This window comes from Lolium perenne, chromosome 2 (genome assembly GCF_019359855.2).
Source record: "Lolium perenne isolate Kyuss_39 chromosome 2, Kyuss_2.0, whole genome shotgun sequence".
Classification (NCBI taxonomy): domain Eukaryota; kingdom Viridiplantae; phylum Streptophyta; class Magnoliopsida; order Poales; family Poaceae; genus Lolium; species Lolium perenne.
Window position 1 is genome coordinate 320,912,247 of NC_067245.2, and position 22,669 is coordinate 320,934,915.

The following is a 22,669-nucleotide window of genomic DNA, read 5'->3' on the forward strand; positions in this document are numbered from 1 at the left end:
GATTGTAATCTCTTGTGGATTATGAAGTTAACTATTACTATGATAGTATTGATGTGATCTATTCCCCCTTTCATAGCTATTGTTGACAGTGCGTATGCTATGTTAGTACTCGGTCTAAATTGCAATGGTATTATCTTGGATTATGATTTGATGAGGATATCCCTATGAGTGGTGTTTGTTAAGTACTTGATGAACTTTGAGTGGAGCTTTCGTAGCCACTACGTGATGATTAGTGATTCCAATAGGAGAGTAATTCAGAGTAGCACAAGTGAAGTTTTGTAATCTAGTTGAATATGTAGATGTTGCTCTTGTCTATTATGCACTCTAGAGGTTACTTTAATATGAACTCCGAACGTTGTGGAGCTTGTTTACTCCGGCTTGAGGTGTGCTTTTGTAGCCCTACAGAATGAATGGTGTTTGTTATCCAACAAGAGAGTGTTTAAGAGTAGCTTTATTGAATTATGTGATCATTCTTGAGAGTGTCCACTAGTGAAAGTATGATCCCTAGGCCTTATTTCTAAGCATTGAAACACCGTTTCCAACAAGTTCTGCTACATGTTTGCTTGCTGCCATTTTTATTTCAGATTGCAATTACTACTTACAATCATCCATATTACTTGTATTTTACTATCTCTTCGCCGAACTAGTGCACCTATACATCTGACAAGTGTATTAGGTATGTTGGGGACACAAGAGATTTCTTGTATCTTAATTGCAGGGTTGCTTGAGAGGGATATCTTTGACCTGTACCTCCCTGAGTTCGATAAACCTTGGGTGATTCACTTAAGGGAAACTTGCTGCTGTTCTACAAACCTCTGCTCTTGGAGGCCAACACTGTCTACAGGAAAAGAAGCGTGCGTAGACATCACATAGTAACTTAATCTTTAGATAATAAGATCGTATTAATCATCATCTCCTGAGGTTGCCTTAGCTGCATCAACCATCACACCGTAGTAGGGTGATTATAAAGGTGTAGCTAGGTATATCAATGGAATTGTTGAGGCCTATTTTATCAAGAGCAGTATTTTTTCATTTCATGTGAAGGAAAGATACTTTATTAAAGGGCCCACTTGGTGAGATTGCATCCATGAAAGCTGCGCAGCTAATGATTCGGTCATGGGGATGAAATCACATGTGAACAACTGAAATAGCCTTGTTGGTTACGAAACCGAACTATGTATCGAGATACCGGTGACATGTCTTGGACAAGTGCAAGTATCGAATGAAGAAAATGAATTAGTTCAAGCGACGTTTATATCTTCGTGGAAGAACATAATGATCACAAAAGTTTTCCAGACCCCCATAGAGATCATATGGCCGGTGACCCAGTCTTGGTCCATAGCTATGATATTCCAGAACCATAGACTAACACACTTACGGGTTCAATGAAACTAAGATAGTTTTGGATTCATCGGAATTGACAGATATATTCGGAATATGGTTCTGGAGAAGTCTGAAAGATGTCCGGAATAGTTCGGGAGGTGTGTCGGACTAATGGCAATTAAAGGATATGATTAATATGTTGATTGGATGAGTTAATATATTAAAATATATTTAGTTAAATAAAAATATGATTTTTATTTAATTAAAAGGGCATCCTTATTTTATTAGGCCCCATATGGAAGGGGCCAAATAAATAAAAATAAAAGGGAAAATAAAATAAATAAGGGAAGGGTGGCCAGCCCGGCCAAGTGGGCCGGCCCACCTAGGCGGCCGAACGAGCGGGTGGGCGGGGCGGCGCGCGGCCAGGGGCCGCCTGCTGCCCTCCCTCCTCATGTTTCTTTAGTCCCTCCTTCCCTCCTTATGTTTCCTAATGCCCCCTTGCCCCCTATATATAGTGGTCAATTGGGGTAAATTAAATACACAATTAAATAGAGAAATATCTCTCTCTAGTTTCTGACTCCGTGCGGTTCTCTGGAGAACTGCATAGGGCGGAGACAACTCCAACCGGTACGCGGGAGCACATATGGGATCGGAGTCGGGAGCAACTTCGCTAGATTGGAGTCGGGAGCGTCATTGAGCACCGTACGATTGCGAAACTACGAGGTGTTGCACCTGCGACACTCAACGTCAGGGAGAGGACTTCTTCACGACCCTGAGGTCGGCGACCATTGTTCGTCTACATCATCCACGTTCTAGCGGACTTTAACAGCATTACTACATAGATAGATCTTGGGCATATTAGGGTTTGTGTTATAATAGGATTTTTTGTTTTCTGCTGCAAGACCCAACAGAGCTGATATATGTGTAGTATGCTTGTATGGATAGAATGCATGTGCTGCATGCGGGCATCGATTCTATAATTGTTACCATTCCACGTGTACTTGTCTACTACTGCGAAATTGTTCGATGAAGCGGCCCCCGACCAACCTCACGTGTACGCTTACGCGAAACTGGTTCCGCATTTGACACATGGTTTGTACCATGTACGCGGCTTAGGTCTGTCTATCTTTCTTACTTTAGCGGTATGGCATTTGCAACGAAGGGACCCGACAGGGGTGTAGTTGAGATAATTATATAATCGGTGTTGTGGTTGTATGCTCGTAGGTTAAGAATCATTTTTGTCGAATAAGCCCAAATAACCACGTAAACTTTGCAACTAATAAAGTAGAGTCGTTTATCTTTCTTGCAAGGGGGCTTGTAACATGTTATGGTTATGGTGTGTAGTAGCTTTCTACTAGTTGTTACTAAGTTTTAGTGATAGCCAATTGTCATGATGGTCAATCAACTAGAGGCGTTACAAAGTGGACGCCATGCCAGAGCATACGATGAAAATCTAGATGTGTAGATGATTCATCCATGACATGTCAACTAATATATTTGATGTGGATACCGACATAGTGTCTTGTTTAGTTACTAGTTTATATTAGCCACACTAGCAAAGCTCTAAGTAAGATAATCTCCGAATCAAACATCAAATTAGTGTTCATCCTTAGTGTGCACCACAATAATTGGGTACCCTAATGAAGCGGGTTGTGATAATCATGCACTATCCTTTTGCGGCATTCATGTACCAAGGGTGTAAGCTATGTTGCACAAACACGGAAACTAAGGAGTTATTTTTTGAGTCTAGCATGTACAGACAGGCCTCGAGAACACAAGATGGTCGAAAGATTGGGCATGAGTCACATGAATGATGTGATCGACATGATTGTCCACCCTTAAAGCTACTCCATCACTCTGTAACAATCAGGGCAGAGGTAGTGAATTGGGATCGTGTAATCACCCAAAGCATTCTTAGGTATAATGTTTTCTATTGCGAGCTCATTATATCCTTTGATTAAAACTTGAACTCACAATAAATTATGAAATTAGTCTCAATGTCTTTGCAAATATGTTTAGGATTGACGGAATCCTGCAGGCTAGCACGAGACATCGATGATCAAATAAACAGGGAGAGAGATTTACCCAGGTTTGGGGCCCTCGATGAGGTAAAACCCTTACTTCCTGCTTGTCTGATCTTGATTATCGAAAAGTATATCGGGTTACAATGGGGTAGACAAAGGACTACGATGGATTCGCCTAGAGGCTGGGGTTCTAAGCTCTAAGCATTGCATTGCCATGATTCTATGTGTGTAAGTTGCGATCCGGCAGATCCTCTCATGGCCTTTATATACTAGGTCAGGTCCCTAAAGATCTGTCCGGATTCGATTAGAGTACATAGAGTCATAGTCTAAAGTTTCCTTATTTCATCATTGTCTTTCCTTGTCCTTCAAGTACTTCGTATGAGTCCTTTCCTTCGATGTCGATGCGTAGGCCTTCTTCTGATATTTGGAAATCTTCATGGGCCCCTGATTGGGCCGGTGGAGGTAGCCTAATATAGGTTACCCGAAGGGTAATGTCCACATCATCTACCTTGATGACAAACAATTCCTCATTGGTGCTAGCCTTAAGAGTGATGGGGCAAATTTCGTAGATTGGTACTTCCGCCTAGAAAATGTGTTGTGGCAGAATAGAGCACTCTATGTTCTAAAGGAATTCCTGGGAGATAAGCCTGGCGATATCGTGTGCGTGGAGGAGAAGATTTTATACCTACAACGTCGTGATTAGTTCAGCTATATCGAGCGTGTTATGCGGAGTACCATTGATCCTGAGCTGACAATGCGTTTTGGGCAATCTAGTCCAATGGATATGATCATTAGACTCAAGCTGATGTTCTTTGGATAAGTCATGCTCATTTGGTAAACGTATTTAGACGAGTTTTTGTCTATCAAGATGGATGAGAACACATGTCTGGAGGATCACATAGAGAGGATGCGGAAGGCATACTCCAATCTTATGAATCTTTGGGACTACTTAATATCTGACGATATCACACTGGCTAGGGTGTTGCGTTCGCTTCCACCTAGCTACAAGGATAGTGTTAGGAAGATTGACATGCAAGGATAACGGTTCACCTTCTATGAGATCATAGGAAAGTTACGGACTTTTGATGAAGCACCAACTCCAGCAGAGATCATAGATGATGAAGATAAATATATATTTGATATATACATCATAAATGTTACCCTTATCAACGCTTATTGCGGGTTACAGAACATTTGATACTCGTGTTGTTTTATTTGAAAACAGGACCGTCTGCTTGAGGAGTTACCGTGGGGAGAGGAGGAAATGCACGTGTTTGAAGGTAGACAAGATGTTATGCTTTGCGCAAGGGTCTTGAAGGGACGCTACTTCCCGGATACTGATTTTCTGTCAGCGGTGAAGCCCCGTTCGTCTTCTTATACCTGGCGCTCAATTTTATTTGGCCGTGATCTTCTGGTAAAAGGAATCAGATGGGGTGTCAGTAATGGAGAGGGCATTAATATCTTGCAAGATAATTGGATTCCCGACTACCCAGCTGGTACTTTCACCACTCTTGAGAACCTGTCGGAGGGTACCAAAGTTCAGTTTCTGCTGAATCATACTGCTGACAGATGGGATGTGGATAGGCTGTGTTTGTTCTTTACTGACAACATGGTGAAGACTATACAGAAAATCCCGATCAGCACTTTTGGAGGTGACGATTATGCCTCATGGCCTTTTGATAGATTTGGTATTTATACTGCATGGTCTGCATATAATTTGGCCAGGACTGAGAAGTTTTTCTCAAAACGTGGTGCCAAGGGCTTTGGTGACAACTCTGATCACATTAATCAGGAAAAGAGCTAGAAAGCAATCTGGGCGATCACGTCTCCCACTAAGATGTAAATCACTCTTTGGAGAATGGTTCATGACTGCCTCCCAACCGGTTTTCAATTACAGTATCGCAACATTCCAGCAGATGTTTGTTGTGTTTTCTGTGAACGTTCAGAAAGAGTTGAGCATACTTTTCTGTTTTGCCCTTTTGCACGAGCTGTTTGGGATGAAGTGAAGGTGCACTTTCATCTAAAGCTCGGTCGCAGTTCATTTTCAGATATGAAACAATGGGTCTTTGAGTTTCTTAGTAGGGCGTCCCCTATTCAGGCTACAACATTGGTGGTCACATGCTGGTATCTTTGGGAAGCAAGAAATGATTCTAGAAATGGATTTGATCAGTTGCATCCAGCTCGTCTTGCAGGTAAGATCACAGCCTATGTGAACAACATTATTCAGTATTGTTTCAAAACCTCGTCGACAAAAAGGTGTGATTCCTCTTCTTCGCCATGTTGGTTTCCACCACCTGTTGGCTTCGTTTTTGTGAATGTTGATGCTGCTCTGTTCAAGGCTGAGGATCGGATGGGAGTGGGTGTTGTGGTGCGTGACCATATGGGATCTCTCAAACTGGCTTGTAGTGAGGGGCTTACTGGCTGTGTATACCCTGAACTGGCCGAGGCTTTGGCGGTTCGGAGAGCTCTTACTCTGACTAAGGATCATGGCTTCAGGAGCATCATACTCGTGTCAGATTGTCTCTCTCTCTCATCCAGAAGATTTCTTCTTCCGTGAGAGACCGCACTCTTGTTGGTTCTTTGGTGGGCGATATCAAACGCCTTGCTTTAGAGTTTTCTGATTGTTCTTTCAAACATGTGGGACGTAAGCTGAATGGCGCCGAGCATATTTTAGCTCGTAGTAGTGAGCTGTCTAAGTGTAATCTTTCTTTTGATGTTATTCCGGATTGCATCCATGATGTACTTTGTTCTGATGTTGGTTAATCAATAAAGTGCCATATTTCTCTCAAAAAAAAACTAATCAAGCTTTATTAATTTATAAAGACAGGCAATAGTAGATTGGCCTGTTATGTAATTTTTTTTTTTTTTAAGACACTCTAGGCGCGCGCGCACACATTTTGTTTACTTGAAGAGGGTCTTCTCCCCTTCCTCTAGGCCGGCCATGGTGTCATACAAAGGCTTGTTCATTGTCTCCGGGAGGTAGAAGACGAGCAGCCCGCTTACGATACCAGCCATGCCGAACACCGCGAATGGCACCCGCTCCCCGAGCACCACCACCAACGGCGCCAGTATCGCCCCCATCCTCGTTGCCTGCCCGGTACACCCCAGCGCCGCGTTCCTCACCACCGTGGGGAATAGCTCTGAGGTGTATATGAACAATAGGTTGTACGTCGCCGCCATTCCGAAGATCCCCACCACGCTGCAGGCCATCTTGGCGACGCTGCGTGCAGTGCATGCCACAACAAGTTAATGATAACATAGAAACTTTAGAACATTTTCTTAGTAGTAAGTAGTACGTACCTCATTGTTGCGTCGTCGGCGGCAGAGATGAGGCTGCCGGCTGTGCAGAAGACGCCGCTGAGAAGCAAGGTGCTTATGGCGAGCGGCTTTCTGCCGAAACGGTCGATGAAGAGCGTGGTGAGCAGGAAGGCGGGCATCTCGGCGAGCGCGTTCACGGCCACGCTGACGTACAGGTTGGTCCTGAGGTTGCCCACGTTGAGGCTCAGCCCGTAGTAGACCACCGCGCAGAGCAGGTTGATGAGCACGGACAAGACGAGCCTACGCCGCGTCGTCCTCGACCGCAGCACGTCCAGGATGGAGGCCGACGAGGAGGACTCCGCGCCAGCCAGCTTGTCGTCGTCGTCGTCGTCGTCGTCGAACTTGAGCGTGACACCGTCGGGGATGCGGCTGCCGTTGGTGGACGCGATGTCGCGCAGGACGCGGATGGCGTCGTCGGCGCGTCCCCGCACGAGGTACCAGCGGGGCGACTCGGACACGAAGGGCAGGACGGCGACAAGGTAGACGAGCGAGGCCAGGGAGGCGACCACGTAGAGCAGGCGCCACGAGGACTGGAAGATGGAGGCGACTCCGGCGAGGACCACGACGCCGCCGGAGAAGAAGTAGAAGGCAGACATGCCCGCGACACCGCGGCGGGAGGGACCGATGGGCTCGTTGGCGAGGACGAAGGAACAGAAGCCGACGCTGCCGTTGCTGAAGCCGGTGAGGACGCGTAGGGCGGTGTATGCCCAGTAGTTGGGGGCGATGGACGTGAGGAGGGCGAAGACGGCGTTGAGAGTGCAGGCGAGCTGGAGGGCACCCTTCCGGCCCAGGAACGAGTCTGATAGGTGCCCGAACACACCGGAGCCTGCACAAGTAAAACATGGAGTCAGCCATCAGAGCTGACGTACCGATATATACATGCCGTTCTCCATTGCAAGGGACTGACGTACCGATCAAGCAGCCGGCGAAGAAGAGGGCTTGGACGAGCCCCACCTTGTAGCGCTGGCCGCACACGAGCCCCCACTCTGCCACTGTCGACGAGCCGGTCCCCTGCGTCCACACCCACCCGGCTGCCGGTGCCGCGCCGCCGCACGGATCGCCGCACTGCCCGTCCCCAGCCGGGCATGCCATGGCCGGCTCACGGTCCGCGAAGATGATCACCATGGTGTTCAGCGCCTCCAGCGCCCACGCCGCCGACACCAGCACGAAGTGCCGCAGCTGCCACCGACCCAACTCCCCCGCGTGCTCAGCAAGCGCGTCGTCGATGCTCACGCGCCGGCTAGCCCCACCACCGAGAAGAGCCTCCATGATGGGCACGGCCCCTCTGTGTGTTCTACTACCGAGATTCGGGTGCTCTATTACTATGCGCAGCTAGGACCTAGCTAGGAGACGGTCACGGAGCTACGCTGGTGATGGACAGAGAAAACAAGTCGCGGGCATTGCGTGCGTGCGTGCGTGGATCGTTCCACTCGTCTCGTCTCCGATTTGTAGTAGGATACTCCCCTATTTGTCTTTTCCTCGTGCAAATTAATTAGACATGCTCAACGTTACGACTAGGGTTATTCGCTCCGTTCATAAAAGGATAAAGGATGTGGCGCACCATTCCTTATTTCCAAAAACCATTGACCAACATCCGACCAAATCCGATGTCGCCCCGACATAGCTCCCCTTCCTCGCTCTCTCGGTAAGGCGACCGCGACCCGACGCCATCGGCCACCTTGATCCACCACACACTCCCGACCCACGCCGCCACCGCCTTGCTTTCCCAGCGGCGTGCTTCCGCATTCCTCCTATGCTTGCGATTCATCGTCGCCTCCCTCTTCCTCCTATGTGCCATCCTCTTCCTCCTCAAGTTCAATATGTGATCCCCCTTAGACGGCCGGATATGCAGCCGCACGACTAGATCTGCAATGGAGCTACGATACCGAGGGCCCCATCGGCCGTGCAGCTGCTAAGTGTGCAAACACTTCTTCCCCAAGCTGAAGCCAACAACCACCGCTCCGACTTGTTGCTGCCCGATAGAAATTACGATGTTGCGAAAATATTGATTGTAATATTGATCGATACATTGTGATCCTTTTGGGAGTAGCGGCGCTAAAACTCGTACTTTTCATGTTTTCTACCCATTTTTTCATGAGCTATTGTGCATACTTTTCGGTTCTCGAGACAATTTCTAGCGAATATGACCATCTATACATAGTTTGAGTGGAGTCACCAAAACTCATATTTTTCATGTTTTCTACCCATTTTCATTAGCTATAGTGCACATTTTTCAATTCAAAAGATGATTACCAGTGACCATGCATGACCACCGATACATGGTTTCAGAAGCTTCGCGAAAACTAGTGTTCCATTGTAGTAGGATACTCCCCTATTTGTCTTTTCCTCGTGCAAATTAATTAGACATTCTCAACGTTACGAGTAGGGTTACGAGTAGGGTTACTCGCTCTCATAGTTTTCAGTTCCTAGACGATTTCGAGCGACGATTTCGAGCGACGGTGACCATACATGGTTAGACGAGCGGTGGCAAAACTTGCCTTTTTCATGTATTCTACCCATTTTCGTGGTCTATAGCATGCAATTTTTTGTTGCCAGAGAAAATCCCCACCGACCGTGACCACCGATACATGGTTAGACGGGTGTCGCCAATACTCGCATTTTTCTTCTTTTCTGCCCATTTCGTGGGCGGTAGAGCGCATTTTTTGAACCGGGGACAATTTCCAGCGACCGTGACCACCGATACATGGTTGACTCGCCTTTTTCATCTATTCTGCCTATTTTCATGGGCTATAGCAGATGATTTTTGGTTCTCGGGACAATTGCCAGCGACCGTGACCACCGGTATATGGTTTGAGAGGCATCGCTAAAACTTGCCTTTTTCATGTTTTCGGCCCATTTTTGTGGGCTATAGCATCGAATTTTCGGTTCTCATGACCATTTCTAGAGATCGTGATCATGGATACATGGTTTGAGTGGCGTCATCAAAACTCATATTTTCATGTTTTCTGCCCATTTTCATGAACTATTGCGCACATTTTTCGGTTTCGAGAATTTCCAGTAACAGTTACTACCGATACATGGTTTGAATGGTTTATTTGGTTTTTGGTGCCCTAGGGACGTCCTATTTGGTGGTTCCGCAAGTATCTAAGAAATTTCTAACGCCAAAGGTCAGTAATTTTTTTATCATTTGATGTACCTTATAGTTAAAGAAAACATTGGATGATTTAGTGTGGCAGTCAATACACAAATTATTAGTACTCCATACACTTGTAGATGGACATCTCTTAGGTAGCAAATTGCTACTACGGTTCGAAGCAAAGGTTTGGTAGACCAACTCCGGCCTTCCTCTCTGAAACACTCACATAGTAGAAAACTCAGACACCCATCCCTCGAGCGCGATATCACGCTTGTCGGAGACAAGAAGTGACCAAGCAACGCTAACCTCCACCTGAGCGTCGCCAACATAAAACCTCTCCCGACTTACGTTGCAAGTTTCAGGCGTGAAGGAGACATGACCTTGCGCGGCAATATCACCAGATGAAGAGTAGGCATCTACGACGACTTTGAGGCTTCCTTCGAGCTCTACAGAAACAACTTGCCTTGACAGATCAATGTAGTAGCCATCGAAACCTTTAAGCATCATCCCTCTACAACGAGAATCGAGCAGCACGAATTCAGGAGATGTGGAACTAGCAACATAAGTGACTTTACCATCGATGAGCTTAAAGGCACCAGACGGTGAGTGGCAAGCGACCCGGCATCCGTATTCAAAAGGCTCCGACCCCCCTTTGACAACTCGGACGCCGAAGATAGTTGCCTGGACTGTCTCTGAAACTCGCTCGACGCATATCTCTGCGGTGCAGAAGCAGTTCTCGAAGCAAATGGTGCGTACACCACGGCCACGCCCTACTCTTGTGTAGTCGGACGTGGCGCTGATCAATGCTCTATCTTCAGACGCCGTTTTGCCTTGTACTTTGAGCTGGATCTCAAAGACAACCGGTTCCATAACAGTAAGCACGATTGCGCGCGACGGGCCGGTCAAGCATAGAAAAGGATCCTGCAAGCGCGCGTCCCCAATTAATCACCCACATTATTAAATCAACAAGAGATGGCCTAGGCAGACATCCAGCAGCATTCAGAAAAGGAAAAAATAAGAGCAAAGAAAGAGGATACACGTACATCTTGCTTGATTTTCTGGCTGCACCTTCTATGTCGACAGAAGAGGAGGTTGCGGTTGTGATCAACAGCGTCCCGGGCAGCGACCACGCCATAGACGGACAGTGGCCACTCCAGGCCACCTTTGATCTCCGCTAGTTTGATGGAGAAGATCTGCAAGGTGGCGTCGACGATGCCCTCGGCCCGGCGGATGACACTCGGCGTCAAGTGCGTGTATTGCATTGAGCTCACCGTCGCTGCATGCACCAAAGTGATATGCATGTGTTATTAGAGGTCAATCTCCCAACACGATCGACAAGCAAAGATAGTTAAGTAGTGATGCGCCTGCTCACTCATGTCGCAGAAGTAGCCCCACCCGTCCGCCCCCCACCTCGATTCCCAGTCGCTTCTGTAGGAAGCGAAGTCCTCCTCCTCGGCGGCCATCTCCTCCTCCATCTCCATGGCCAACTGCTGGGCCGATCTGCCGCTGTCCACCACCTCCTCCATCCATGACGCCAACTCGGAGTCGTCGACCGCTGGCTCCTCCTCCATGGCTGGAGAACTCGACGGTGGCTGCTCCTTCTCCGACGAGGGCGAGAACCCAGACAGGGATGGATTCGTCGTCATCACCGGCATTGTCCGTCGTCGGTTTGGACAGCTCGAACCCGGCCGTGCTCAGCTCCTCGAGCAGCCCCATTGTTGCCTCGTCCTCCTCCCCCTCCTCGGGATCCGTGAAGAGGGACTTGGATTCGCATGATCTGTCCATCGATCTAGCTACCTTCTCCGGATGGACAAGAAGATCGTGCAGCTTCTTCTTCCTACGATGTCTCCGATCTGCAGGACGCAGGCAGTGCGGCTACATCACATGGTATTAGTAGTAGTCGGCCGCAAAAGGTTCACCTCTTGGAACCGGATACGATTCGAGCCCGAGTAGGCTCCCGCGCGCGCTACTATTACTCTCCTCCTGTACGCTTTACATCATCGTAGTAGACCGGCCGCACGCTCAACCCGGCCCAGTAGAATTTCACTGTGATTGAAGGGCGAACTGTTACTGCGCAAGACTGACACGACCAGTAACTATTTTGTGAATATGTGATTCATCTGATCAAAAATAACGTCACTAGATTAGTGTTCAAAAATAATTTTTGTAATTATGTTTTTTTTCAGCTAGACAAAGGGAAAGCTTCCATGCCCATTTTTATTCGCCAGGGACCAAAATTCAGTCCAGTTGCACGACAAGATCTGTCCAATTAAGCAACAGCACATCCGTTGCCTAAATTCCTGCGCCAAACTACAAGGGCGGAGCAGGCCAATAAAATCAAAATTGCACAATCCACCATCCCATATCAGAGGCATACGCACCGACCAACGGCTATCAGTTTACTTCTGCGACTCTAGAGCCTTGAGGACTTCCTCTCCCATCCGCTTGCATCCGACCAGTGTCTGCAGCGCAAGAACTTGACAGCATAAGTTTCGGAAAAGAGGAAACAAGAGAAAGAGCATAAACTAGTGCTTGCTCAAGTGGTCACACGGCTTGCGTTCAACATGCTACGAACTGCAAAAGGGTTTGATTTTTTGTTTTGCAGAAACATAGAAAGCAGATACTAGGCGTTCAACTGTCTCTTTAACATAAATGCAGCAATCATTCGACAGGGACTATATATTCATCAATGATGTTGAACAGACCAATCTTACCGTTCCAGGAGAGTATATGTCCCCAGTTCGGAACCCATTGTCCAGTGTCGCTGTTACCGCTGCTTCAATTCTCTTCGCAGCGCTTTCTAATCCAAGGCCATATTTCAATAGCATCGCAGCACTAAGAATTGTAGCTAATGGGTTTGCCTTGTCCTGCACTCGATGAACAGGAGGACCAAGCAGATTTTCAGACCAAGTTACAGATCAAAAGACAACATAGTAGTATCTAAGGAAAGCTCTGGTTTGTGAACACACAGAAATTTCTGAAAATACAAGTTTCATCACCTGGCCAGCAATGTCAGGGGCAGAGCCATGGATAGGTTCAAATAGACCAGGTCCCTGAAAAGAAAAGGAAGATCCTTCAGCACTTTCTTCCAGCATTTTCAGCAGATAATATGAGCGCTTGCAGGCGATTTAATTTTACTGGTAAAAACATTGAAGAGACTCAATTACCGATTCACCAACGCTGGCAGATGGGAGCATTCCAATGCTTCCCGTGATCATTGATGCTTCGTCCGATAATATGTCACCAAAAATATTGTTTGTCACAATTGTGTCAAACTGTGATGATGCAGGGAATTCAGTAGGTCAGCACATCCCCATACTGCTTAACTCAGGATGAAATAAGTTACATACAGAGAAACAAACCTGTTTGGGATTCCGAACAAGCTGCATTGCAGCATTATCAACGTACATGTGTGAGAGCTCGACGTCAGGAAATTCAGAAGCTATTGCAGTTACCCGTTTCCTCCAAAGCATAGATGCCTAAAATAATATTAGAGCAAAAGGTTGTACTGCGTGTGTGCGAAATTAAAATATTCAGAATGTGTAAGCTTATAATTTCAAGGGGATTTCCAGCGTCAGAAAAATGATGGGTTATCATTGCTGTATCAACTAGATGTCCAAGATAGAACAGTAGAAACTCTAAACATCCGGCTGTCTCAAATATAACTCCATGGCTCGGTTCAAGCTTTAATACAAGTTGACCGTACAAACATATTCTACAAAAGAAATTCCAAATGATATTTGGCATAAATCGATTACCTCAAGCACATTCGCCTTGTCCACCGAGCAAAGTTTCCCTCCTCTCTTCCGAGCAACTTCAAATGCAACACGTGCAATACGATCAATCTGGGGATAGACCACATTAACACCAGACATCAGAGTTGTTAGCGATTAATGAACTACTCAATCAAATGGTATCAAACAGACTAGTTCTTAATTTGATTAGAGATATCCTTGCAGAAAACACATCTAACATCTGAGAGTAAACAAAGAGCGAAACAAAGCAAACAGTAGATTTGCTCAAGCTTATGTCTTGGGGGCCAGCAGAGACTCTCTCATTGAAGAAATTATTTTTCAGGGAAATGGCTCAAATGTCTAGGGAAAGTGGAGTAACCTCAGAAACTGCATATAATTCAGTGTTGAAGCCAATTTCCTCTCCCTTGTCATTGGTTCCAAAACCCCTAGGTTTGCCGAAGTAAATCCCTGTGAAGCAGAAAAATAAAATACGAGCATAAGTTTCAGGTTTCAAAATAATATACTTGGAAATATGTAAGCACGCAATGAAAAAGGATTAGCCATCCTTGTTCATCGTAATTCAGTGAGCAGTACCTCCAGTAAGCTCTCTGACAACCATAATGTCAACTCCTTCAGCTACCTCCTTCTTCAAAGTAGATGCATCTACTAACTAGAGAAGTGTTAGGTCAAAGAAGAAAAAAGTAACCGAAGAGAACATTTGAGTAGTAACATCACCAAATCAGGATAGTATAGTTAATACATACGTATATAAATAACCAGTAAATAATCGAAACGACTAAGTTCATCCACCCGACATGTGTAGCTATGGCTCAATTTGCTACAAACTACAGTTGCTGCCATTGATACATGACCATGGATGCAACTTCAGTTATATAGTCAAGTAGCTACCTAAAGTACGAAAGGTGGTGTTGCCAAATAAAGTGCAGTGTACTTACATGAATTGCATTGAAACTAAAACGGGATATTGATATACCTGAGGTAACACTGTGGCCGGCCGCAGATTGGCAAAGACGCCAAGCCCGGCACGGATGCTGAGCAGCCCGGTCTCCGGCTTGAGATGCTTCTCATTGTTATCCCACTTGTACCTAGAACGAAAGTATCACACCCGGTTACTGAAAACGCAGATGAATCCTGACCCAAGCAAATGCAACCCAAAGCTGCAATTAACAGAGCAGAACATTGAAATCACTCACCCTCCTATCGCTCCGAGGAGGATGGCGTCCGAGGCCCGCGCGGCCGCGAGCGTCTCGTCGGGGAGCGGCACGCCGACAGCGTCCAGCGCGGCGCCGCCCATCAGCATTTCCTGGAACCGGAGCTCGAACCCTGTGGCGCAAGGGAAACAACGGTTCAGCGTCACCCTGCGAGTAGTCGGTGTTTGCGAGACAGAGCGAGATGGAGTTGAGCTTAGCTTGCCTTCCTTGGAGCCAACGAGGGAGAGGGCGTCCTTGGCGACGGCGACCACCTCCGGTCCGATGCCGTCGCCGGGTAGGAGCGTAATTTCGTAGCTCCTCGCCGCGGCGGAGGGCCGGAAGGCCACCATCGGACGCCGCGGCCGCGCCGCCGCGCCGGCGCTCCGCCGGCCGGAGAGGGTCAGTGTTTTGAACGGCGTAGCTTGGAGCTGATTCATCGCTAGCGCGGCGGCGGAGGGCAGCCGCCGGTTATCGTCGTTCTCTTGGGGGATTAGGGAGTCAGCGAACTAGCTAGGGGGGTTTGCCCTGCGTTTAGGTAGGTGGGCCTATACGATGAACTATAAATGCCAACGGCCCAATAGAACTGCGGCCAGCGGCCGAGTGTCTAGCCGGCCCATGGGTTCATCGAACTCTGCCCCTAGTGTTAAAAAAGCAACTACTTTATCCGGCCCTAAATACTTATTGGCACGTCCTAAAAAAAAATTATAGGCAAACTGCGAAGCTATTTAAGGCCAAAGGAAGTACATAAAATTTTTGACCTTGAAAAGAGAAGCAAAATTTTATCCACGCTAACACACCCGTATGGGAGAAGTACAAAGCAAGGGAGCCGACCTACAAGTTGATGTCCGGTTATGTTTGGTTGTTGCTCTTTATCTCTCGTGTTAAGCCGACACTCGAGAACCAAGTGCTTCCTTGGTGGCTAGAGCTCGCCCACTTGGGTTAGGTTAGAGTGGAATGTGGTGCTTGTCCGATTAAATGAGTGTTACTCGTGTAAAAAACATCTGAGAGGTCGCATCATCAACCTAACAACGTATATTTTAATGGAGGGGTTGATCTCTCTTTAGCCACATTATTCCTAGAAAGACCGCGATACTACCCATCCTCTGAGAGCCTCCCCACGGGCACACCAGCGATGGTCGTTCAATTCCATGAAACAATCCAGTTTTTTTCTATGCAATTCAATATTGTTGTTGAATCTAGTGTCTTACTTTGTTCACTTTAGAAATAAATACAACTCATACAACCCTCGATGGCCGATGGGACCTTGTGTGCGTGGGACAGTGAGATCAAGGCATGGAGTTCTTGAAGTCACTTTGCTCCCTTTGATTCATGCGTATGGGGCCTTTGGCCAACCCAGCCAGCCGACCCACTCGCAGTGGCATATTCATCGCATCTCCGCCATTGAATTGACCAAAAAATAGTATTTTTTCCATCCCACATTGAACCACAACAGTTGGATTCGGTTAACTTTTATTTCACTTTGGTTTTGCCTGAATGGCTTGATAACATGTGGGTCAATGTCTATAGGTGAGGCCGTGGATCTGTGACAACCAAATCTTCTTCTCATGTCGCTTGTTTTGGCTCGGTGGGTGAAACCCTAGAAAATCCCCCCACCAGCGCCACTCACCTTTGCCTCCCTCCCTCCCCTCTCCATGGACGAAGACCATAGTCAAGCACCAACAAAACTACGCTATTATCAATTAATATTTATGTCACATGAAAAACTGGTTCAACATAGCAAATTATGTATTATTTCATTTTGCTAGCTCACGAGAGGCTCATTTTTTTTCCATTAAGATAATAATCAAATTCATGTAATTTCAAATATATATGGTTATCTCAAGACTCCTTGGATCAATTTCTCGGACTAAATCTCTTAGAGGTGCTCATAGGGGTTTTTAATGAGAAACAATCACTGCATACTAGATTATGTCGCTATCAACTATAGCCACATGATAATATGTAGGTGTGTAGTATACAATTCGTCTATTTCTTATAGCAGCTAGGACGGACAAATCAAATCTTCTTATGGTTCTATTTATTTAAGAATAGGTATGCCATACACTTCTCAGGAATTGTAATTCAATTGGTCAGGAAGATATAGGTTCGAGCCCCGTCGGTCCCGAACTAGGGTTTGATGAAATGGAGAAATTCATATTTCCTTTTTTCCATGAAAAAAGGCGTGGGGGCAAGATCAAATACCCATATGGCACCTTTAATTCGCTTTTTTATTTTGCATCTCTGATTAAAGAGGGAGGGTATGTGGGTGTTTACAGGGATGAGTATACGCACGTCTGTTAGCGTCTATGTCCGTATTGTGTTTCGCAAAAAAAATAGAGAGAGAGAGTTCTTTTTTTATGGATAGGGAGAGTTTATTTTAGGGAGAGAGAGAGAGTTTGTCAAAAGGCTAGAAGAAAATGTGACCATATTTAAGAAAATTTATGTCCAACACCCCAATTTAAATCAACACGACGGGAAGAATATCAAATGTAATTTTTGTTAAAAAAAGCGAAGACAAATCGCGACTGGAGAACGATGGCTCCTGGGAAGCGAGGCAAGGCCAAAGGTGGCCAAGCGCCGGCCGCCGCCGCGAGCGCCGCCGCCACCACCGGCGGGGAGTTCCCAGGCTGCCTCCGCCTGATGCCTCCGTCCACCGTCGCCATCTCTGTGCACGCCAAGCCGGGCTCCAAGGTCGCCACCATCACCGGTCCGTACTCCCCGTCTCCGCCCTCCTCGCCGATCCCCTTCCTAATAGAGAAGCTAACCCTTGCTTAAAAATTCGCAGAGATCGGGGAGGAGGCCGTCGGGGTGCAGATCGACGCGCCGGCGAGGGACGGGGAGGCCAACGCCGCCCTTGTCGACTTCATCAGCTCGGTAATCTACTGCTTATTATTTGCCCCGGTTACACAGTAGTGCTTGATCTCGACGAACTGGCCATCTTGATGTTGATTGATAGTTCAATTGTATTGTCATGAAGTAGATGAATAAGATGGTTTAAGAGAGATGATGCTGGTTTGAAAATTGGGATTGCAAGATTGGGACATACGGTATGATTAGCTTTTGCTGTCTGCTGATGCACTACATGTTGCATACTGATGATAAAAAAAAGTAATTTATTTTCTGGCATGCGGGATGATCGTGCCTTTTTAGTCAACTTCGGGTTGACCTGAGATATTATATCAAAGTTGAGACGTTTAGCATGTAGGAACTGCTGATATGCATGTAGAATTGGTATATTGAACAGTCAAGAGGACATGGATCAGAGGAGCTTACTTGGCTTGGAGATATGTGATATTCTTGAATTTCGGATCTCTTTTCTTTTTCCCTGAAGCATTGCAATTGAATCTGACATATTAGCCTCGGTGTGACTGCAACTGCAAGATTTGCCTCTTTGGTCATTCTACTTCAACATCTTAGATTAATTCCCAATGCCTGGAGTGCTCCCTTGGAGAAAGATATCATTTCAGTCCGTGTCTTTATGATTCTGTCAAGGGCAGATTGAGGATTTGAACTTTGATTGATCTTAAGAACACAGAGAACTCCTGTTTTTTTTGTTTACCAGAATCTACTAAATTATGTGGCCATTTGCACCTAACTGCTCAGGCATGCCTTTTTCTCAAACCCGCACCTAAGCAGCCTAAGCATATGCATTATCTCGATCCCACAACCTAAGCTTCCTAAGCATGCCGAGCTGATAGTTACCGTTCATAATCCAATTTGCACTATCATTTATCTCGTTTTAGCTCCCGCCGTCTGTATCACTGTCAAATTTCAGCTCAAAGAGTTAAATCCATGGACAAAACAGCAGTTGTATCATTGGTTGGTGCCTTATTGGTCATTGATTGAAAATAGGCACATTTTCCAGTGATTAGTTCATAAATCAAGAGGGAATCAAAAGCTGTTAGACTTGCATTCACTGGTTTAACATGGCGATCTATTAAAGATGTTGTCATCTCTTAAACGATTTGATATTTCATTTTTTTAGCTCCCATACGAGTCTCTTATAACCTTGTGTAAATATGCAGGTACTCGGAGTGAAGAAAAGAGAAGTATCCATCGGTTCTGGTTCAAAATCGAGGGAGAAGGTTGTCCTAGTGCAGGACGTGACGCTCGGAAGCGTTTTCGAGGCCTTAAAGAAGGCATGTAATTCTTCATGATGTATGTTCACCATGTATAACTTAGCTGTATCAGCTAGACTACTGCTCTTTCTCCAGTATAAATTGAATGAACCCTGTAAATGGAAATCTTTGAAAATCGTCCATGTCTTTTGAGATCATGATGCAGGAAACGATTTTTTTCTGAAGAAAGGGTAACAGAGATCAGAGATGGTTTGGCATGACAGGGCGGATCACCATGCATGTATCTTTCTTTTAACTTGAGCATGTGTGCGCATCCTTCCTTCCAAGTATTCCTGCTTGGTTAAGGAGTTTAAGAAAGGAATAAAGGCCATTTGGGCTAGCTCTTCCTATGGAAGGAAAGCACATTCGGCAGATAATAACTTCTCCGTCTGTCCATCTCCTCCTGATCCTCATCCAGCATATGCAAACATTTATTACTACACCGACCGCACGTCGCAGGTATGCTTTTTATTTCCTTTTAGTAGCCCGTTTCACAGTCTTCAGTTTACACTTGCAACTAGGCATTTTTATTTCGTTTTTCCTTTAGATGGCAACATGTAAATGTTGAATAGGAGTACTAATGACTTATATGGAGTATATCTCATTATCTCAAAGAGTTCAATACCCATTGCGCTAATACATGCTCACTCTGATATGCAGTAGTAAACCAACGGAAACACTGAGAACCAATAATGGCTGAATCTCCCTCGACCACTATCATATTGCAGCCATTTAACGATTGGGAAATCGAGCTATTGATTCTCTTCAGCTTTGCCTTGCAACTCTTCCTCTTTTTCTTCGGTGGCCTTCGGCGTCGCAACAACCATATGCTACTTCAGCTTCTGCTTTGGTTGGCGTACCTATCGGCTGACGCTATATGCACTAGGCCACTTATCCCGTCATTTGGCCACGACCACATGCAGTGGTGATAAATTAGTAAAGTCGAACCAAAACCAGCTACTCAAACTCTTGTGGGCACCTTTTCTTCACCTTGGCGGTCAAGACACTCTAACTGCTTTTTCCATTGAGGACAATGAGCTATGGTTGAGGCACATGCTAAATCTGCTAGTCCAAGCCTCCCTAGTTTCGTATGTACTCTGCAAAGCTGTGGCATATGACCGACTTGCAGTCCCGGCTATCTTTGTATTTGTCACGGGGATTATCAAGTATGGAGAGAGGATATGGGCACTCAAGCAGGGAAGCAAGAAATACCTTACGAGCTTCAACCGCAGAGAAGCGGCGGGATCATCTGAATTACAACAACGACAAGGTGCAACCGAGCTGATGTATCCAATAATTGTGAAGTGTGCTCTTGACTATGAAAAAACTGTCAGGTATTTATTCGCAGGACAGACATGGCCCCAGATGTCAATGGAGCTACGTCAGTCGTTCCGCAATTTCGATGAAGAAAACCATGGGGAAGGAGATGATTCTGAGCTAGTTTTCAAAAGGATAGAGCTTGAGCTTAGTATCATGTATGACCTCCTCTTCACAAAGTATAGGATTATCCACACAACTTTTGGTACTGTCCTTGGTTGCATCTCATTCACCTCCACGGTGGTTGCCTTCATGCTCTTCGTTATGATGGGTGACAAGCAACATACATTTTTTCCGTCGTAGATACCACTATAACCTATGTATTATTCATAGGGGCTATTTGCTTAGAATGTTGTTCAGTCTTTATTTCTGATGATGTCTCCGCAAACATGGGAAACTTTGGCAGCTCAAGGGTGTCACCTGCTCGCTCGAGTAGCCTGGTCTATCTTGGTGAAGATGAAGCCAGAGACTAGGCCATTGGTGGTCAAACTCTATGGGGCAGTACAACTTGGTAGACTCATGCATGGCTGACAACAAGTCTGCGGGTAGCTTCTTCACCAAGATGGTTGGTATGGTTGGACTTGGTGAGCTCTGGCACAAAATGCGGCACATCAAGTATGTCCAAGTTCCGGCAGGGATCAAGCAGCTGATCCGCAAGACATCCTATGAACTTCGTCAAGATCCCGTATTGGCTATTCTCAGATTGCCGGTTTCAATGTCTCAGTTTAAAGAAGATATCGATGAGTTGCCCTTCGCGTTGGCCTTCTTACAGCTACACATTCGCACAGACTTCTGGTTATGAAGTATACATATGTCAGCGGTGGACATACCCGAAGAGACGCAAAAACTCATGGATCAATCTAAGGTGATATCTGACTACATGATCCACCTGCTGGTGGTGAACCCTGCCATGCTGTCAGTCGGCAGCGAAGTGGACAAGTACGTGGAATGCTTCAAGTATGAAGTTAGGACAAACATTGAAGCGTCATCGGATATCATAAACGATGAAGCCTTTACTGACGATTCCTGTTTTCGTTGGAGGGCCTGGGGTTGGAGGAGGAGCACCATGCGGTTTTCAGTGTGCTCCAGGAGGTGTGGGTGCGGCTGCTCCTGTACGCAGCTGGCAAGTGCCGCCCAGAGGAGCACGCCCGGCGGCTATCCATGGGAGGAGAGTTTCTCACCCTTGTTTGGCTAGCCATGCTGCACCGGGCGATGGGAGACCAGGCTGGTTTGAGGCTCCATCCTATGCTACCGGGGGATGAAATACAAGTGTCAACTAGTTCCGCCGATAGGGTTGACTGTCCCCTGTTTGGTCATTGATCAGACAAAAAAGAAGCACCGTCACATACACTACGGGAAAAACAGGCGTCGCCGTGCGGCTTTTCTTTGCCGTGAGCTACTGCACGGCAAAGAAATCTTTGCCGTGAGCACACAGTAGGACGCACGGCAACGAACACAAGCACGGCAAAGACTGGGAGCAGCGCACGGCAATGAAACAAAGCACGGCAAAGATAGACTTGGCGCACGGCAAAGAAACTTCTCACGGCAAAGTCCAAAGAAAGCGCACGGCAAAGAAACGTAGACGGCAAAGTCCTACAAGCCGCACGGCAAAGAAATAATGCACGGCAAAGGCCTTGGGCATTGCCGTGGCTCGCCCCTTTGCCGTGCAGACAGACTAGTTGCACGGCAAAGGGTCCTTTGCCGTGCGTTGTCTTCTTTGCCGTGCGCCAACATACATTTTATTTGTTTTTCTAACTATTTATTTCATCTAATACTTATATTTATTTTGTTAATTAGTTTTTCTTTTTGATGACTATTTATTAGACAATGTGCAATACAAAATTAATCTCCATGTTCAACCCCCACATATATTAGGGTTCCGGTGCTCCAGCGGCCGTCCCCCTCCTTCCCCAAAAACAGCGGGACGACGGGTCTACCCCCGTAGATTTCTCCGCGCGAGGATGCACAATGTACTTTTTCATTCTTTTAGGTTTGTTAGGGTTAGGTTTTAGGTCCACTTGCAAGTTTTGGTGGCATTCCGGTGCTCCGGGGGTCATTCCCCCTAAAAACGGCTCTCTGTGGGCCCCGGATGGTCTACCCCCCTAGATTTCTCCGCGCGAGGTTCCACCAATATACCTTTTCATAGGTTTAGGTTTGTTTAGTCCATGGACATATGGAAAACCATGTGTGGCACCCTTTGGCACAGTCTAGCCCCCGATATACCCGCGGCGGGACACTTCACCGTACACGTCCAGGAATCTGTTAAGTGTTATCCCCCGAAGGTGAGGAATGTCAGACCGAGGATCCATGCCATGCACCATTTGGTGAATCACACCTTGCACCACACTTTGACACATATCATATGCCCACATGCAAGATTTGGTGGGGTTCCGGTGCTCCGGCGGTCGTTCTCCCCCTCCTCCCCCCAAAACAGCGGAACGTGTGCCCCGGCGGGTCTACCCCCTAGATTTCTCCGCGCGAGGGTGCACCAATGTACTTTTTCATTCTTTTAGGTTTGTTTAGGACA

The 22,669-nt window shown here is 46.5% G+C and overlaps 4 protein-coding genes across 5 annotated transcripts; 1 reads left to right on the top strand and 3 right to left on the bottom strand.

The window, feature by feature from the left end:
• Positions 1-6,144: 6,144 nt before the first annotated feature.
• Positions 6,145-8,102, bottom strand: LOC127336646 (organic cation/carnitine transporter 4). Its single transcript, XM_051363483.2, has 3 exons — positions 7,577-8,102; positions 6,648-7,491; positions 6,145-6,567 (listed from the first exon to the last, which is right to left on the bottom strand). Exons 1-3 carry the CDS (start codon positions 7,932-7,934, stop codon positions 6,249-6,251), a joined length of 1,521 nt encoding a protein of 506 aa, XP_051219443.1. The 5' UTR covers positions 7,935-8,102; the 3' UTR covers positions 6,145-6,248.
• A 1,717-nt stretch (positions 8,103-9,819) lies between these two features.
• LOC127336644 (uncharacterized) lies at positions 9,820-11,823 on the bottom strand. 2 transcript variants are annotated; one of them, XM_051363481.2, is made up of 4 exons: positions 11,135-11,823; positions 10,806-11,038; positions 10,338-10,683; positions 9,820-10,208 (listed from the first exon to the last, which is right to left on the bottom strand). In XM_051363481.2, the coding sequence occupies exons 1-4, from the start codon at positions 11,415-11,417 to the stop codon at positions 9,985-9,987; spliced, it is 1,086 nt and encodes a 361-aa protein (XP_051219441.1). In that variant the 5' UTR covers positions 11,418-11,823; the 3' UTR covers positions 9,820-9,984. The 2 variants fall into 2 exon arrangements, with proteins under 2 accessions (XP_051219441.1, XP_051219440.1); XM_051363480.2 differs by having other exon boundaries at positions 9,820-10,683.
• Positions 11,824-11,955: 132 nt separating this feature from the next.
• Positions 11,956-15,229, bottom strand: LOC127336645 (3-isopropylmalate dehydrogenase 2, chloroplastic). Its single transcript, XM_051363482.2, has 11 exons — positions 14,931-15,229; positions 14,711-14,840; positions 14,491-14,602; positions 14,091-14,166; positions 13,876-13,964; positions 13,521-13,607; positions 13,125-13,241; positions 12,930-13,037; positions 12,762-12,815; positions 12,477-12,629; positions 11,956-12,224 (listed from the first exon to the last, which is right to left on the bottom strand). The coding sequence occupies exons 1-11, from the start codon at positions 15,142-15,144 to the stop codon at positions 12,162-12,164; spliced, it is 1,203 nt and encodes a 400-aa protein (XP_051219442.1). The 5' UTR covers positions 15,145-15,229; the 3' UTR covers positions 11,956-12,161.
• Positions 15,230-17,198: 1,969 nt separating this feature from the next.
• Positions 17,199-18,983, top strand: LOC127336643 (uncharacterized). The gene is made up of 3 exons (XM_051363479.1): positions 17,199-17,414; positions 17,493-17,581; positions 18,733-18,983. Exons 1-3 carry the CDS (start codon positions 17,243-17,245, stop codon positions 18,862-18,864), a joined length of 393 nt encoding a protein of 130 aa, XP_051219439.1. The 5' UTR covers positions 17,199-17,242; the 3' UTR covers positions 18,865-18,983.
• The last annotated feature ends 3,686 nt before the right edge of the window (positions 18,984-22,669 follow it).

Coding starts and splice junctions, on each gene's coding strand:
- LOC127336646 (XM_051363483.2), bottom strand. CDS start 7,934: ATGGAGGCTCTTCTCGGTGGTGGGGCTAGCCGGCGCGTGAGCATCGAC. Junction 7,492..7,576: donor CTTCGCCGGCTGCTTGATCG/GTACGTCAGTCC, acceptor TTACTTGTGCAG/GCTCCGGTGTGTTCGGGCAC. Junction 6,568..6,647: donor GCCGACGACGCAACAATGAG/GTACGTACTACT, acceptor CACTGCACGCAG/CGTCGCCAAGATGGCCTGCA.
- LOC127336644 (XM_051363480.2), bottom strand. CDS start 11,417: ATGCCGGTGATGACGACGAATCCATCCCTGTCTGGGTTCTCGCCCTCG. Junction 11,039..11,134: donor GGGCTACTTCTGCGACATGA/GTGAGCAGGCGC, acceptor TGGTGCATGCAG/CGACGGTGAGCTCAATGCAA. Junction 10,684..10,805: donor GCCAGAAAATCAAGCAAGAT/GTACGTGTATCC, acceptor GCGCGCTTGCAG/GATCCTTTTCTATGCTTGAC.
- LOC127336645 (XM_051363482.2), bottom strand. CDS start 15,144: ATGAATCAGCTCCAAGCTACGCCGTTCAAAACACTGACCCTCTCCGGC. Junction 13,965..14,090: donor TGTCAGAGAGCTTACTGGAG/GTACTGCTCACT, acceptor TCTGCTTCACAG/GGATTTACTTCGGCAAACCT. Junction 13,608..13,875: donor AATTATATGCAGTTTCTGAG/GTTACTCCACTT, acceptor GTCTATCCCCAG/ATTGATCGTATTGCACGTGT.
- LOC127336643 (XM_051363479.1), top strand. CDS start 17,243: ATGGCTCCTGGGAAGCGAGGCAAGGCCAAAGGTGGCCAAGCGCCGGCC. Junction 17,415..17,492: donor CAAGGTCGCCACCATCACCG/GTCCGTACTCCC, acceptor AAAAATTCGCAG/AGATCGGGGAGGAGGCCGTC. Junction 17,582..18,732: donor TTGTCGACTTCATCAGCTCG/GTAATCTACTGC, acceptor GTAAATATGCAG/GTACTCGGAGTGAAGAAAAG.